The sequence below is a fragment of the Mus caroli genome, unplaced genomic scaffold (assembly GCF_978045245.1).
Source record: "Mus caroli unplaced genomic scaffold, Mus_caroli_1 scaffold_8, whole genome shotgun sequence".
NCBI classification, from domain to species: domain Eukaryota; kingdom Metazoa; phylum Chordata; class Mammalia; order Rodentia; family Muridae; genus Mus; species Mus caroli.
The window spans coordinates 101,687,539-101,702,403 of record NW_028227263.1 but is presented as its reverse complement, the minus strand read 5'-3'; the positions used below and the strand labels follow the sequence as shown (position 1 = coordinate 101,702,403).

The 14,865-nt window shown below is 48.6% G+C and overlaps 1 protein-coding gene and 1 long non-coding RNA gene across 4 annotated transcripts in view; one reads left to right on the top strand and one right to left on the bottom strand.

Annotated features, from left to right (window-relative positions):
- Nucleotides 1–198: 198 nt before the first annotated feature.
- Nucleotides 199–8,159, bottom strand: LOC110297616 (uncharacterized). Its single transcript, XR_003837174.2, has 5 exons — nucleotides 8,088–8,159; nucleotides 7,241–7,437; nucleotides 7,033–7,155; nucleotides 3,646–3,850; nucleotides 199–3,216 (listed from the first exon to the last, which is right to left on the bottom strand). It is a non-coding gene; the product is annotated as an uncharacterized LOC110297616 (long non-coding RNA).
- The window catches only part of Bcat2 (branched chain amino acid transaminase 2), a 20,923-nt gene continuing 8,807 nt past the window's right edge, over nucleotides 2,750–14,865 (top strand). For 2 of the 3 annotated variants that reach the window (XM_021166467.3, XM_085841745.1), the window contains exons 1-3: nucleotides 2,750–3,065; nucleotides 8,393–8,467; nucleotides 8,748–8,951. In XM_021166467.3, coding sequence (XP_021022126.1) covers nucleotides 3,042–3,065; nucleotides 8,393–8,467; nucleotides 8,748–8,951 — 303 coding nt within the window. In that variant the 5' untranslated portion in view covers nucleotides 2,750–3,041. Of the gene's footprint in view, nucleotides 3,066–8,177; nucleotides 8,267–8,391; nucleotides 8,468–8,747; nucleotides 8,952–14,865 lie in introns of those variants that run through there. The other variant, XM_085841746.1, reaches the window with a different exon arrangement.

Below are 14,865 nucleotides of genomic sequence, written 5' to 3'. Positions count from 1 at the left end.
CCATTCACCCTTCACTCATGAAAACAACTTGCAGCCGGGCGGTGATGCACTCAGGAGGCAGATCTCTGTGAGTTCGAGACCAGCCTGGTCTACAGAGTGAGTTCCAGGACAGCCAGGGCTACACAAAGAGAAACGCTGTCTTGAAAAATAAATAAATAAATAAATAAATAGACAAAAAGAAAATAAAAACAACTGGCACCCAGAAAAAAAGACATTTATTTCCTGTTCTGTCCACACTAGCATTGCTTCCTCCTCAGATACTTAGTCCACGTGCATTCTTGACTCCAAAGAACTCTATCTCTCAGAGGCCTCGCAGCAGGCGCGAGAGACACCAACTCCTGTCTCCAGGGAGCACACTTCCGCTTCACCTCTGTGCTAATTAAAACGCTCACTGGGAAGAATTAAAGTGTCAACTGGAAGATAATGAAGGAGGCGCAATAGAGCCGGCTTTATTTTTGGCCCTTAGGGGAGAGGAGTTTTGCTCTCTTTGCCAGTGCAATAGTGACAGAGGCTGGCAGAAGACTCTTGAACGCTGTAAGGCGGCATAGAGTTGAGACATGTGGGTCAGAGGGAGGAGGCTGGCATTTGTTTTCCTTAGTTTGGAGCTGAAGGACACCGCGGGGGTGTGCTGGGGGAGGAACAGGCTCTGGACACTCCCCAGGTTGGGCACGGGGCGCCCCAGCTTCCTCACACCCTAGGTAAGGGGGTGGAACTGCAAGACCGCTGTGGATTGGCCAAGGCAGAGGTGTGCGGCAATCGCTGATTGGTCGCGGCGGGGGCGTTTACTGTTGTGCGTTCCGCCCAGCAGTTTGAATCAGTAAGGGAGGAGGTCAGGTTTAGAAATGGAGAGTGGGAGGTGGGGGCGGGGTAAGCAATGTCTACGGGGGAGCGTGTGTGGTGTGGTTTGGTTACTGTGCCCTGGGCAGTTTAAAGAACAGTGATCCGGTGTTGGGATTTGGGAGCAGTTGTGGCTGTAGAGTCTGAGAACATTCTGCAGAGTTACAGAGACGCAGCAGAAGCTTCTTAACGTGTGTGTGTGTGTGTGTGTGTGTGTGTGTTCTGGCACCGATTGTCTAATTACCTCAGAAGCCTTAAAGATGGAGAGCTAAGGATGAAGGGGTGTGGTTCAAAGCTGTAGGCTGATGTGAGGTCCTGTAATGAATTGATGTATGAAATCTTTTTGAGCTTCTTAGGAAACTTGAAGGAGGCACAATGAACCATGGACCCGTGAGCACGTACACACCCCCCTCTGTGTGTGTACTCAAGCGCTTATCTCAGAATTACAATGAACATGTTATCTCCTTGTGCAGAGTGAGGCGTCTTAGCTTCTAGCCATCATCCTCTTTCTCCAAAGTCCTATTTTTTTTTTTTTTTGTGTGTGTGTGTGTGTGTGTCATTTGAGACACAAGCTTTTCTTTTCTTTTTTTTTTTTTTTAAAGATTTATTTATTTATTATATGTAAGTAATACTGTAATACTGTAGCTGTCTGTCTTCGGACGCACCAGAAGAGGGCATCAGATCTCATTACGGGTGGTTGTGAGCCACCATGTGGTTGCTGGGATTTGAACTTCGGACCTTTGGAAGAGCAGTCGGGTGCTCTTACCCACTGAGCCATCTCACCAGCCCCCTAGGGTGCTTTTCTATTTGCAGCAAACCTCCTGCCTCAGCTCTCCGGGTGCTAGGCCTGGCTTAAAGTATACTTTCTCTGATCCACTGGCATTTACAGTGAGCTGTTCCTTTTTTTTTTGTTTGTTTGTTTTTTGTTTTTTCGAAACAGGGTTTCTCTGTGTAGCCCTGGCTGGCCTGGAACTCACTCTGTAGACCAGGCTGGCCTCGAACTTGGAAATCCTCTGCCTCCCAAGTGCTAGGATTAAAGGCATGCGCCACCACATCCGAATGAGCTGTTCCTTTTTATCAAAGCCTTCTGACCCTTGCTTTGCCACTGAATATTCCTGTGAATATGTATTGTTGTTGTTGCTTTATTTTTAGAAAATCGTTTTGTAGCAAGCAGTGGTGGCACACCTTTAATTTCAGCTTTGGAGGCAGAGGCAGGAGGATCTCTATGAGTATGAGGACAACCTGGTTTACCGAGCTAGTTCTAGGACAGCCTGGGCTACACAGAGAAACACCGTCTCTAAATAAATAAATAAATAGATAGATAGATAGATAGATAGATAAGAGAAAGAAAAAATGTTTTAAAGTTTTTGTGTATGCGTATTGCCTGCACGTATGTTAGTGTATCATGTGCATGCCTGGTGCCTGTGGAACTCAGAAGAGGGCACAGAATCCCTTGGAACTGGAGTTACAGGCAGTTATGAGCTATGTGGGTGCTAGGAACCAAGCCCAGTACTTTTAACTGTTGCGCCCTCTTTCCAACCTCCTTTTTTTTTTTTTTTTTGGAGACAGGGTTTCTCTGTATAGCCCTAGCTGTCCTGGAACTCACTTTGGCCTCGAACTCAGAAATCTGCCTGCCTCTGCCTCCGGAGTGCTGGGATTAAAGCCACCACACCAGGCCACTCTTTGTTTTAAGGCAGGGTCTTACCAGATAGCCCTGGCTGGCTTGGAACTAATTAGGTGGCTCAGAATGGTTTTGGACTCACAGAGATCCTTCCACCTGTCTCCCAAACGCTGAGCTTGAGACGTGTGCCACCATGCTCGGCGACATATACAAAATTTAGAGGTCTGGATCTGTTCCCAGGGGTTAGAGCGCTTCCCAAACATTCACGAGGCCAAGGGTACAATACTCAGATGCCAAACAAAAGCCTAGGTAAATGCCTAGCTGGGCGTGAGTGTGGTTGGGGTAGAGCAGGGTAGGTTGGAGGCGAGGAGGGAGAGAGTGCGGCACGTCGGGACCGTTCCCGCGCAGGATCTTCACAGCAGAGCCTGGGTCCCTGTGGTCCCAGAACTAAGGACGGCCTGGCAGAAGTGAGGCTCCACACAGCAGCCATCTGCGGGAGGGGGCGTGAGCAGGGCGGGGCCCGAATGCCTTTCACCAGGCCGCGCCCCAGGCGGGCACAGTTACCAGCCGCACACACCGGATCATGGCTTCAGCCACCCTAGGACAGGTGGGTGCGTGGCGGGCCGACGCTGGGGGCTCTGGAGGACCTGATGGGGGGGCGCACTTCCGGGTGGACCACTGGCGCGCAGCTTTTCCGGCTTGGCGTCATTCCTCTGTGCCTCGGGTTCCGCTGCCTGGCACGGAGGCGGATGGACCCCCTTGGGAAAGAGACGGGGCTATAACGGGCGGGCGGCAGGATGGGTAGACAGGAGTGGGGCGCGAGAGGTGCCTGAACCGGGAGCTCGGACGTGGGGAGTCATGGAGGAGGACTGTAATGGGAGAAGTACAGGGTGGGGTGGATGCGGGGAAGTTGTGGCTGGGGCGTGCAGCCTGCGGGTGTTAAGGACCAGTTGCTCTTGGGTTCCTTTAGACAAGGGGCCCAGGACCTCTTGGGACTTAGTGTATGGCTTGGCGCAGGGTCTTGGGTGGGAATTGAACCCAAGATCTTATTTCTTGGAACAAAAAGCACATGTCGACGTGTGCAGTGTCTGAGGCTCTCTGTACCTGGTTTTGTAATCCCAGTCAAGTTTCTGTCTGTCAAAATGATAAAAGATCCTCCAGACCAGAGGACTTCAGTCAGTGCTTACCGATGGTGTCAAGCGGTGTCATAGATGGAGAATCTATGATATTTTGTTTGTTTGTCTTTTCGAGGTAGGGTTTCACTGCATACTCCCAGCTGTCCCGTTGCTCTGTAGACCACCAGGTTGGTCTCGAACTCTGCCCCCTCTGCCTTCTGAGTCCTAGAATTATTAAAGTCCTGGGCCACCACTGCTGAGCTTGAGAGTCTGTGATCTTAAGAGAACGTGATAAATAAGTGTGGAAACAGCTGGCCATAACCTTGGGGGAAAGCGTTTACTGTTAGCTCCCACCTGCTTATCAGAAGTTCTCGCTCCAGGCTGGCAAATTACTGAACAAACCTTTTAGTCTCCCAGTTCTCAGTGACAGACAGAAATGTTCTATGCAGACGGTCTTGGGATATGACAGGGACAAGAATCTAGGCTCTGACTGTGTGGTGGCCTTGGATGGATACAGCTTTGCCATACTGGGCCAATCTCTAATTCTAATGGGACAGAACTGGGTTCTGAAGACAGTTTTACCCTGTAAATGGAGACACTCTGAACATGAGCCTGCTCAGAGCTATGAGTACCTAGTGGTGAGTGTCCACACAGTGAAATTTTGGAGTATGGAGGAACCTGCTGGCTGGGGTTTGCAAGGACTGTCTTGCAGGGACTAGCCTAGACTGGCATCGGGATACTCTTTGAGACTGAAAGAAACAGCCCTTCAACTGGCCAAGGACAACCCTGGCTGTAGAGGGGAACATGTTTGGGATGGGGGCAGGAAACAGCCCTGGGCTGTGTTAGGACACTAGGTTGCTCTATAAGGGTCTGTCCTGAGGTGACTGGTTGTATCTGAGCCTTGGACTTCTACAAATCTGATGGAGAGTCTGTCCTATGATGAGGACAGCCTGGGGCTATGTGAGGCGATAGCATGGTGTAGGGACAGTTATCTGAGACTGGACCACACCTTACTATGATAATTATTTTGCTTACTTGTGACTTGAGAGTGGAGCTTTGACAAGACCACCTGATCTTTGATGGATACTGTATTTCAGTTCAGAGCTGCTGGGATGTGAAAGGAGCATGGGCAAACCACACGGAACCCTGCCCAGCACCTTCCCCTTTAATCTCTGAGCTCTGCTTCCACTCTTTTCTACTTCCTTCCTGTAGCGCCCCCCCCCCCCCCCATCTAGCTTCCTTCTTTAAGCTTAATTCCTATCCTATGGTATGGGGGAGGTGTGTTCTTTGAGCCAAGAGAAGACTTCTGTTGGCCTTAGAGAATTGCTCCAGGAAGACAAAGGTAGCGCTTCCGAGGTTGCAAGAGCTCTGTGCCAGCTCAGACTTATCATCTCTTGACACAATGCCTTTTCTGTGCCTCAAGGCTGTGTGATGTTTCTCTCCCCCCTTTCCCCTGGATCTCTCTCTCTCTCTCTCTTTTTTTTTTTCCGAGACGGGGTTTCTCTGTATAGCTCTGGCTGTCCTGGAACTCACTTTTGTAGACCAGACTGGCCTCAAACTCAGAAATCCACCTGCCTCTGCCTCCCAAGTGCTGGGATTAAAGGTGTGCCCCATCACCGCCCGGCTCCCCTGGATCTCTTTAGCTTGGGCTGGGCTTGAACTTTTGATCCTCCTGCTTCACCCTCCCGAGTTCTGTGATGATGGGTTTGTGTTACCAAACCCAGTTTAGAGTTTCTTTGACTCTCTGCTTTTCCCTTCCCTCCTGGTATCCCCCACCCCTGCCCCTTTCCCCATTACATTTTGATTGCCTGTGGGTCCCGGGGAATCAGACTCAGTCCCTCAGGCTTGCTGATGGGTGCTCCTTACCCAGTAAGTCATCTCAGTGGTCCTCTCTTTATCATCATAACTCTCTTGACAGCTCTCAGTCTCCAGTTCTTTTTTTTTAATGAGACAGGGTCTCATAATGTAGGCCAGGCTGGCTTTGAACTTAGAGATCTGTATGTCCCTGCCTCCTGAGTGCTAGGATGAAAGGTGTGTGCCACCACCCTTGTCCCTCATTCTTCATTTCATCATCATCATCTTATGACAAGGTCTTATAGGTCAGACTGGCCTTAAACTTGCTACATAGTCAAGGATGGCCTTGGAGTCCTGATTCTTCTTCATCTCCCAAGTCCTGGGATTGCAGGGTTTCTGTGCTGCTGGGGAAGAAATAAACCCAGGGAGTCCTGCATGCTAGGCAAGCATCCTGCAACTGAGTACAACCCCAGCTCCATCTTTTCTCTCCAGCAGCTCAGTATCTCTTTTCTGCATTGTTCAGCTTTTCTGGATAACTCTACTAAAAAGTAAAAAAAATGTATCCTTAGTTTCCTCTGCTCTCCTGCCTTCGTGCTGGCTGCTCTACTCGGGGCAGTTGTCTCGTCCCCACACTGTGAGTGTCTGATGCAAGGTGGCAGTGTTAGGCAAGCTTCATGTCACCACACAGAGAAAATGAGGGGTCATCACTCTTCGATCACCCCAGAAGCCCTTGGGTGCCACACCATTAAACCTGCATCACATCTGAGGGCTGGGAGCTATGGACATCATTGGTGAAGTGCTTGCCAGCAAACCTGGAGGCCCGAGTCTGATCCCTGTTACCCACTTGGTGACTAGACTGGTTCTGTCCCGTTTGCTTGTTGTTGGTTTGTTTTTTTTTTTTTTTTTTTTTTTTTTTTTATTTAGACAGGGTTTCTCTGTGTCACTCTGGATGTCCTGGGACTCACTCTCTAGACCAGACTGGCCTCAGACTCAGAGACTCATCTGCCTCCCTCTGCCTCCGAACTGGGATTCAAGGTGTGCACCACCCCTGCCCATTGTGACTCAGCCCTAAATACCATTGTTTGGTGAGCTGGAGATTGTAGAGAGCTGAGCCAACCTGGCAAGCTCCAGGACCCGGTCAGAGTCCCTGCCTCAAGACAGGATGGGCTGGAGCTATGGTCACATACATTTAACTAGGGAGGCAGAGACAGAAGGCTCTCCGAGATCAAGGCCATTGGCCTGGTCTACACAGTGAGTTGCAGTACAGCCAGGGCAACATAGTAAGACCCTGTCTCAGAACAAACAAACAAACAAACAAACAAACAAACAAAACGAGTGGAAGTCACCCGAGGAATGACATCTGAGTTTGACCTCCACAGACACACGCACAGATGCACATACACACCGTCACGTGGTGTGTGCACATGTCAACACACGCAGAGAGATGTTATCTGAGCCAGGTGTGGTGGCACACATGCCTGTCATTCTCTCTGGTGCAGACTCTGAGGCAGGAAGATCCTAACTTCACGCACTGGGCTATAGAGTGTGTTTGAGGTCAGTGGGCAACTTAGACCCTGCCTTAAGCCCTCTCCCCTCCAAAAAAGGAAGGAAAGAAACAAACCTGTGTCCTGGCCCAGACTTATCCATATGACATTTGAGACTCACCCATTGATCAGTGACCTCTGCAAGCCTCTCTCTCCATCTCACTGGCCTCTAGCAGCTCTCCCAGCGGGAACAGGCTGTTATCCTGTCTTCCTCAAACTAAGGACTCAGCTGCCTCTCCATGGTCTGCAGAGAAAAGCGTGACGCCAAAATATCAGGACGCGCCCCCCTCCCCCTCCTGTGCACAACCAACCCTGAATTCCATGCTCACCTTGGGGAAGGTCAGCAGGGATGTGTACCGTGAGCATTTTCAATGGCTGGCCCGTGACTGCCCTTCAGCCGCTGACTGTGTAGAGCACAGTAGTCACTGCCCAGGTTGAGGGTATTTCAGCTGTGGCTGGGTCGGTTGTAGCAGCGGCAGCCACCAGCTGACTGGTATTCCTAAAGAGTAAGCCCTAGGGCTCCTGTCTGAGGGAAGCGTGTTGTAGTGTTGTAGTTGTGGTTCTGAGGGAGGAAGGTTAGGGAGGACCTCTGGGTCGGAGGGAGGAAGGTTAGGGAGGGCCTCTGGGTCAGAGGGAGGAAGGTTAGGGAGGACCTCTGGGTCGGAGGGAGGAAGGTTAGGGAGGGCCTCTGGGTCAGAGGGAGGAAGGTTAGGGAGGACCTCTGGGTCGGAGGGAGGAAGGTTAGGGAGGGCCTCTGGGTCAGAGGGAGGAAGGTTAGGGAGGACCTCTGGGTCGGAGGGAGGAAGGTTAGGGAGGGCCTCTGGGTCAGAGGGAGGAGGGTTAGGGAGGACCTCTGGGTCGGAGGGAGGAAGGTTAGGGAGGGCCTCTGGGTCGGAGGGAGGAAGGTTAGGGAGGGCCTCTGGGTCAGAGGGAGGAGGGTTAGGGAGGACCTCTTGGTCAGAGGGAGGAGGTCTGGAGCTCTGGGTTTGATAGAGAAGTACATGGGCCATTACTCCTGGGTCTGAGGGAGGAGGGTCAAGGAGCCCGGTTCCCAGGGTCTGAGGGAGGACATCTGAGGTCTGGGCTGCTGAATTCTAGGACAAACAGTACCTATTCTTTTCTAACTCTTGTCAGATTTTGTGCCCCCCTCACCCCAAGCCAAGAGTGTTCCCTTACCTGCTCACTGTCCCTGGTCGTTGTCCCGTCTAAGCTGTCTACGAGCTGCGGGCAAAGTTCTCTAGTAGGGAGGCACGCCTCTGTCGACTTTGCCCTGCATGGTGGATGGTGGAGGGGCTGGAGCTGACTTTTAGTTTTCTAGGGATAGGCATCCCAGTGCGTACTTGGGCAGAGCACAGGCTGTCTAGAATGCACTGAGACTGTGACAGAGCCAACCTCAGGGGCCTCCCAAGCCAGACAGGTGCCAGGACCTCTGCTCTTTCTGGCTCTCGCCCTGGTCACATTTATTTCTCTCTCCACCCTAGGTCTGGGCCCGAAAGCTTCTGCCTGTTCCCTGGCTTCTATATGGGTCCAAAAGATGTGTGTCCTCCAATTTCAAGGTAAAAGGAGAACCCTGGTTCTAAGGGAAAAGCCTGGGGTGTGCCCCCGTGTTAGAGGAAGGACAGGACCCATCTGCGTGTAGGCATCGCTCAGAGGTCATCTAGCTGTCTGCTCCCGGGTGCTGTGAAGAGCTAACACTATTTCTTGGGTACCTACTTCTTTTCTGTGGGCCCCATGGAAGCTGTAGTCTCTCAGGTTGGCGACTCCAGGCCCCTGAGGTGCTGTTTTTTGTTTGTTTGTTTGTTTTCCTTGTTTTGTTTTATTTTTTTTCTCTCTCAGGCTGCAGACCTCCAGATTCAGATGACCAAAGAGCCACAGAAGAAGCCAGCCCCTAGCCAGGCACTGCTGTTTGGGAAAACCTTCACAGACCACATGCTGATGGTGGAGTGGAATAGCAAGGCTGGATGGGGCCTTCCAAGGATCCAGCCCTTCCAGAACCTCACGCTACACCCAGCCTGCTCCGGTCTCCACTACTCTCTGCAGGTAGGGCTGCTTCTGTCCCCACCCTGCTGCGGGCGTCCACTCTGCTTCTGCCTGACTGGGTGCTTCGCACATTTCTTCCTCCGTCATCTCTTCCCGAGATTACCTGTGTTCTGGGACACAGATGAGGTGACAGTCAGTTCCCAAGATGAGCAGATCCTGGTTTGTCGGGACTCTGCTCTGAAAGAGAGTGGGGTTCTCCCGGCAAAGATTAGAAACGTAGAGGGGGCGTCTTACGCAGATAGGAGAGCTAGTTCGGCAGACCTGTGGGGTCTCAGTGTGGCAGAGGAGGCTTAGGATGACAACAGGGCCATAGAGGAGATGAGGAGTCTGAACAGGGACAGGCCAGCCTGGATACAGTCAGAGCCCTCTCAGGCCCCGTGGGAGCTGATGCAATTACAACACTCAGGAGGTTGAGGCAGGAGGATTGCACAGTTTTGAGGCTAGCCAGGACTCCACAATGAGACCTTTAGCTGGAGTCTTAGGGTCTAGCGATCTGATTTTCCTGTGACAGTCCTTAGGGAGTGTTGTCGTCTTCATTGCTGCAGCATGACATGACATCCCATCTGACAGTTGTAACCATGAACCCTTCCACACCTACTGAAGCTCCCAAATAATGACATGGAGGCTTATATTTATGGTGCTTTTGGTTTTAGCTTAGGTTTACTCCACAACTAGCTCTTAACCTAACCCGTTTCTACTCTTTGGTTTGCCACGTGGCTGGGTAGGTACTCTCCTCAGTTTCATCTGTCTGGCTTCCTCTGAGTCTGCAGGGCAAATCTCCCACGTCTTTCTCTTTCCCAGAGTCCTCTCTTTTTCCAGAAGTTCCTTCCATCTTACTAGTCTGCCTTTTGCTCTTCACCTTAGCGTGTTTTATTTTAACCAATCAGAAGGTGCCTTAGGCAGGCGTGGAGGGACAGAGACACATCCTCACACAGTGTGCAAAAGTCATTACTCCATCATCTCCCCACTTTAGTCCAATGAAGGGCTCTTTCTCTAACATCAGTAAGCTATATACAACAAGAGCAATTATGAAAACTATCAGATAAAAATTACATCCATAGGGTCCAGTCATATTCATTTGGAAACCTTAGAGAAGGTACTATACTATCCTACCTTTTTTTTTTTTAATTTATTTTTTTATTAGGTATTTTCCTCGCTTACATTTTCAATGCTATCCCAAAAGTCCCCATACCTTTTTTTTTTTTTAAGACAGAGTTTTTCTGTGTAGCCTTGGTTGTCCTGGAACTCACTCTGTAGACCAGGCTGGCCTCGAACTCAGAAATCCACCTGCCTCTGCCTCCCAAGTGCTGGGACTAAAGGCGTGTGCCACCATGCCCGGTGCTGCAGACCCTCTTGGGTCCCTTGTCTGCGTAGGACGGGTCTGTAGTTGCAGATGGGCAAGGAGTCGGCGAATGACAGACAGATGCACACAGGAGATTGTGTAAAATCTGAATGTAATTTGTCAAGTCGGGCATCGAACTTTTTATACAGAAGAATAGCAAGAAACCAGGGGAGAGTCACAGTGACACAATACAAAAGGAATGTATACATCAAAAGAAGGCGGGGACCAGGCCACTGCCACTAAGAAGGGAGCCAGGTGTTAAGCTAGTCTATTGTTAAGCCCACCACCAGGGGTTCTACTTTAGCAGACCTTCTCAAGAATACTGCAGTACCGCCGGGCGTGGTGGCGCACGCCTTTAATCCCAGCACTCGGGAGGCAGAGGCAGGTGGATTTCTGAGTTCGAGGCCAGCCTGGTCTACAGAGTGAGTTCCAGGATCAGCCAGGGCTATACAGAGAAACCCTGTCTCGAAAAACCAAAAAAAAAAAAAAAAAAAAAGAATACTGCAGTACCACAACCCCCCTATTTCCTGGGCCCTGATAAATTCTTTTTTGTTGTTGTTGTTTTTTGTTTTGTTTTGTTATTTCGAGACAGGGTCTCTCTGTGTAGCCCTGGCTGTCCTGGAACTCACTCTGTAGACCAGGCTGGCCTCGAACTCAGAAATCCGCAGGTCTCTGCCTCCCAAGTGCTGGGATCAAAGGCGTGTGCCACCACCGCCTGGTGATAAATTCTTGTATGAGTGTAACTTTTAAGTATCTGTGGAGAATCTCCATTTGTCAGAAGAATTCACCAACTTGCTTCTAATATGCCATGTAGCCTGCTATACCTGGCTGTACTGAAGATCTCTGTCTCAGTGGGATTCCCTAACTCTTTCATGGTAAACCCACCTATAGCTAGGCCAATGTGTATGGGTGAGACTGGCTACTGCCTCAAGTAAACACTCTGCAGACCAGCCCTGAGCTGCTCCCTGTCCTTTATAATGCTTAATTAGTTACTGAATAGGTAACTTTCTTACTGATTTCCAAGTTTGTCGCCTTCAAGTATTTCCTGGGACGTTGGAACACTGGCAAAGGCTTAGCTATGTCAGAATTCAATCTTTTTTTTTTTTTTTTTTTTTTGGTTTTTCGAGACAGGGTTTCTCTGTATAACCCTGGCTGTTCTGGAACTCACTCTGTAGACCAGGCTGGCCTCGAACTCAGAAATCCGCCTGCCTCTGCCTCCCGAGTGCTGGGATCAAAGGCGTGCGCCACCACGCCCGGCTCAAGGCACTTATAATAGAATAATACTAAAAGAGAGCACGGTCATCCATACACCAGACTAACGCAGGGATAGGGTGTGAGTATACAGGTTATGAGAATGCCAAAGTTCCAGGAGGTGAGTTTACATGAAACTCTTTGCCTCGTGAGTGCTCCCAGGCCTCTCAGCCTGCCAAGCAAACTTCACTGGAGTGTGTGTAGCAGCCCGGCTCTATCCTATCTTGATGAATCCAAAGTTCTGTACCTAATTTACTTCAATCAAAACTTGCATTTATCAACCTAAAAACATCTTCTTGAGACCCTAAGTTCTTTTCTTAAATCTTAAACACCTTAGCTTAATTGTGAGACTATCTAGTCTTCAAGCTCATCAGAGACCTGAGACGGAATAAACATTACCTCAGTAAACAGGAAGTGTAGAGCAAGCAGCTTACAAAACTATAGAAGTGACAGAGGTTGCTGGATACTGGACAGTCACTGTGTCATTGGGGCATCATCTTCATCCTGGCCCAGCATATGGCAGACTTTTCTGTGAAGCAGGAATTATGAAGGACTGGCCTACCTTGTCTTGGCAAAGTTTGGCAGTTGACTTCCCTGAGTCTTGCTGGTCTACAGTTTGGACATCGTGCAGTCAGCAGTTGAGGCAAGGGCAGTCCTTTGCCTGGTGGCAGTTTTGTCACATAGAAGCAAACTCCATATGGAGGTTCTGTGACGCCATCATCTTCTTAGAAGTAGGAGGGGTGCTGCCAGGAGCACACATGTCGCACTGTCATGAAAGGCCTTATGCTAATAAAGCATCTTTAAATGCCAATTCTGTAGGTCTCTGGGGTTTTTGAAGAGCATCTGTCTGTCTGTGGTATGTCTGAACAGGCAAACGCTGCTCGTTTCTAGGTATTAACTATCAGCTTAATTTTGGAAACATCTATAAGAGGCTAAACAAAGATTATTTCTGTAATTAACTAAACCAGTACCTAACATGACCATAAGTTTGATTGACTGACTACCAACTTACATTTTTAAAGAGGAATTCTTTATTTTATGTATGTGCGTACACTGTAGCTGTCTTCAGACATTGGATTACATTGCAGATGGTTGTGAGCCACCATGTGGTTGCTGGGAATTGTATTTAGGACCTCTACTTGCTCCAGTCAATCCTGCTCGCTTCAGGCCAAAGATTTATTTATTATTATACATAAGTACACTGTAGTTGTCTTCAGACACACCAGAAGAGGGCGTCAGATCTCATTACAGGTGGTTGTGAGCCACCATGAGGTTGCTGGGATTTGAACTCAGAACCTTCGGAAGAGCAGTTAGTGCTCTTACCCATTGAGCCATCTCACCAGTCCCCAATATACATTTTTTGTTTGTTTGTTTATCCTAAACAGTTTGTAATAGCTTTCAAGGACTAGAACTATACATTATGTTTTTTTTTAATTAAAGATTTATAACATTTATATGAGTACACTGTAGCTGTTTTCAGACACACCGGAAGAGGGCATCAGATTCTATTATAGATGGTTGTGAGCCATCATGTGGTTGCTGGGAATTGAACTCATGACCTCTGGAAGAGCAGTCAGTACTCCTAACTTCTGAGTCATTTCTCCAGCCCCCATACATTATGTTTTAAAATGAGTTGCATAGATGCAATACCTAAAACAGGATTTGAAGCAGTATGTTGTAGCAAAATATAATCTTAATTTTATATGAATATGCAAAACCTATGCCAAGTGTAAATGGCTTATTAATGCTCTTTAGTCTAAAATTAGATTCAATCTAACTTTTTTTTAAAGATTTATTTATTTATTTATATGTAAATACACTGTAGCTGTCCTCAGATACTCCAAAAGAGGGCATCAGATTTTGTTACGGATGGTTGTGGGCCACCATGTGGTTGCTGGGATTTGAACTCAGGACCTTCAGAAAAGCAGTCGGTGCTCTTAACCACTGAGCCATCTCGCCAGCCCCCTCAATCTAACTTTTTAAAATTCTCTTCTGTTCTTTTCATCCCCTCTCTCCTCTTTCCTTCCTAACATTAGATAAGAGAGAAGGAAGGATACAGGAAAGAAAAGAAAGATAAAGCGATCCCTGAATCTAGACTCTTTTACTTTGTTTCCTCCCTGACCAAGATCATTAGCATAAACAACAATGAATACCCATCACCCTCTGAATGACCAAAACACACCCAACCCAACCCAACTCTTGGGAATGGGGCTTTGTTCTCTAAAGTTACTTCCTGCTGTCTGGGGGGTGATGTCTCTTTTGGGGGTCCTAAGAAAGCTGGGATATAGGCTAAGTCCTAAGAATGCTAGCTGTATCATTTGTCTCCCTGTGATAGGAAAGTGCAGGGCTTAACTGAAGTCCTGCTTGGAACAGCCTGTAAGGCTGGATCGCTGTGGTTAGCAGCTGTGAAACTGTCCTGGATGTAAGGTTTTGAGGAAACAGCATATGAAGCAGTCTGAGGCTGGATCACCTGGGCTGCTTGTTTTGTCTTCGTTTGTATCTGGTCCTTTTGCTCTGTTAACATAAAAACTTTTAGCTGGGCGTGGTGGCGCATGCCTTTAATCCCAGCACTCGGGAGGCAGAGGCAGGCGGATTTCTGAGTTCGAGGCCAGCCTGGTCTACAAAGTGAGTTTCAGGACAGCCAGGGCTGCACAGAGAAACCCTGTCTCGAAAAACCAAAAAAAAAAAAAAAAAAAAAAAAACAAACAAACAAACAAAAAAACCAAAAACCTTTTAGAGGCAATATACATTTCTGCATTAACCCATGTATGGAGCGGGCAGTGTCCACAATTCAGTTAAAGGTGACTCTCTGTTCTTTGATTGAGCAGGTGAAAGGTATCAAAAGGCGCCAAGCTTCACAAGTCTGAACTGTATGACCGAGCTGCAGTAGAAATCTCCATCCGTGCCGTTGGAGCTTTGCTGGCTATGCTCAGCTGATGTCCTGCATGGCTTAGCCAGTCCCAGGGCTGTTCCCGCAGAGCGATCAGCATATATTTTACTCGTTGTGTTCTTGTTTTTTTCTTCATGCCTATAGCCAAGATTTTCAGGAGGTCTCCCCTAGCTAAATCTAATCTTTATTAATTTTGATGGACTCCATAGCTTTTCTTCTCCTTTTGAAACATAGACAAAACCTCTTCCCAATGCAACACATTTCCTGCCTTATATTCTGAAGTTAAGAAGTCCCTAAAATAAATAGACTGGTCTATTTCAGCAGTCACCCCCCCCCCCCAATAATCCAATATCTCCCAGCTGCCGTTGGTTTATTTTTGCTCATTAGTATTTAAAAATATAAAGTTCCAGCAGTTAAGAGCTCTGACTGCT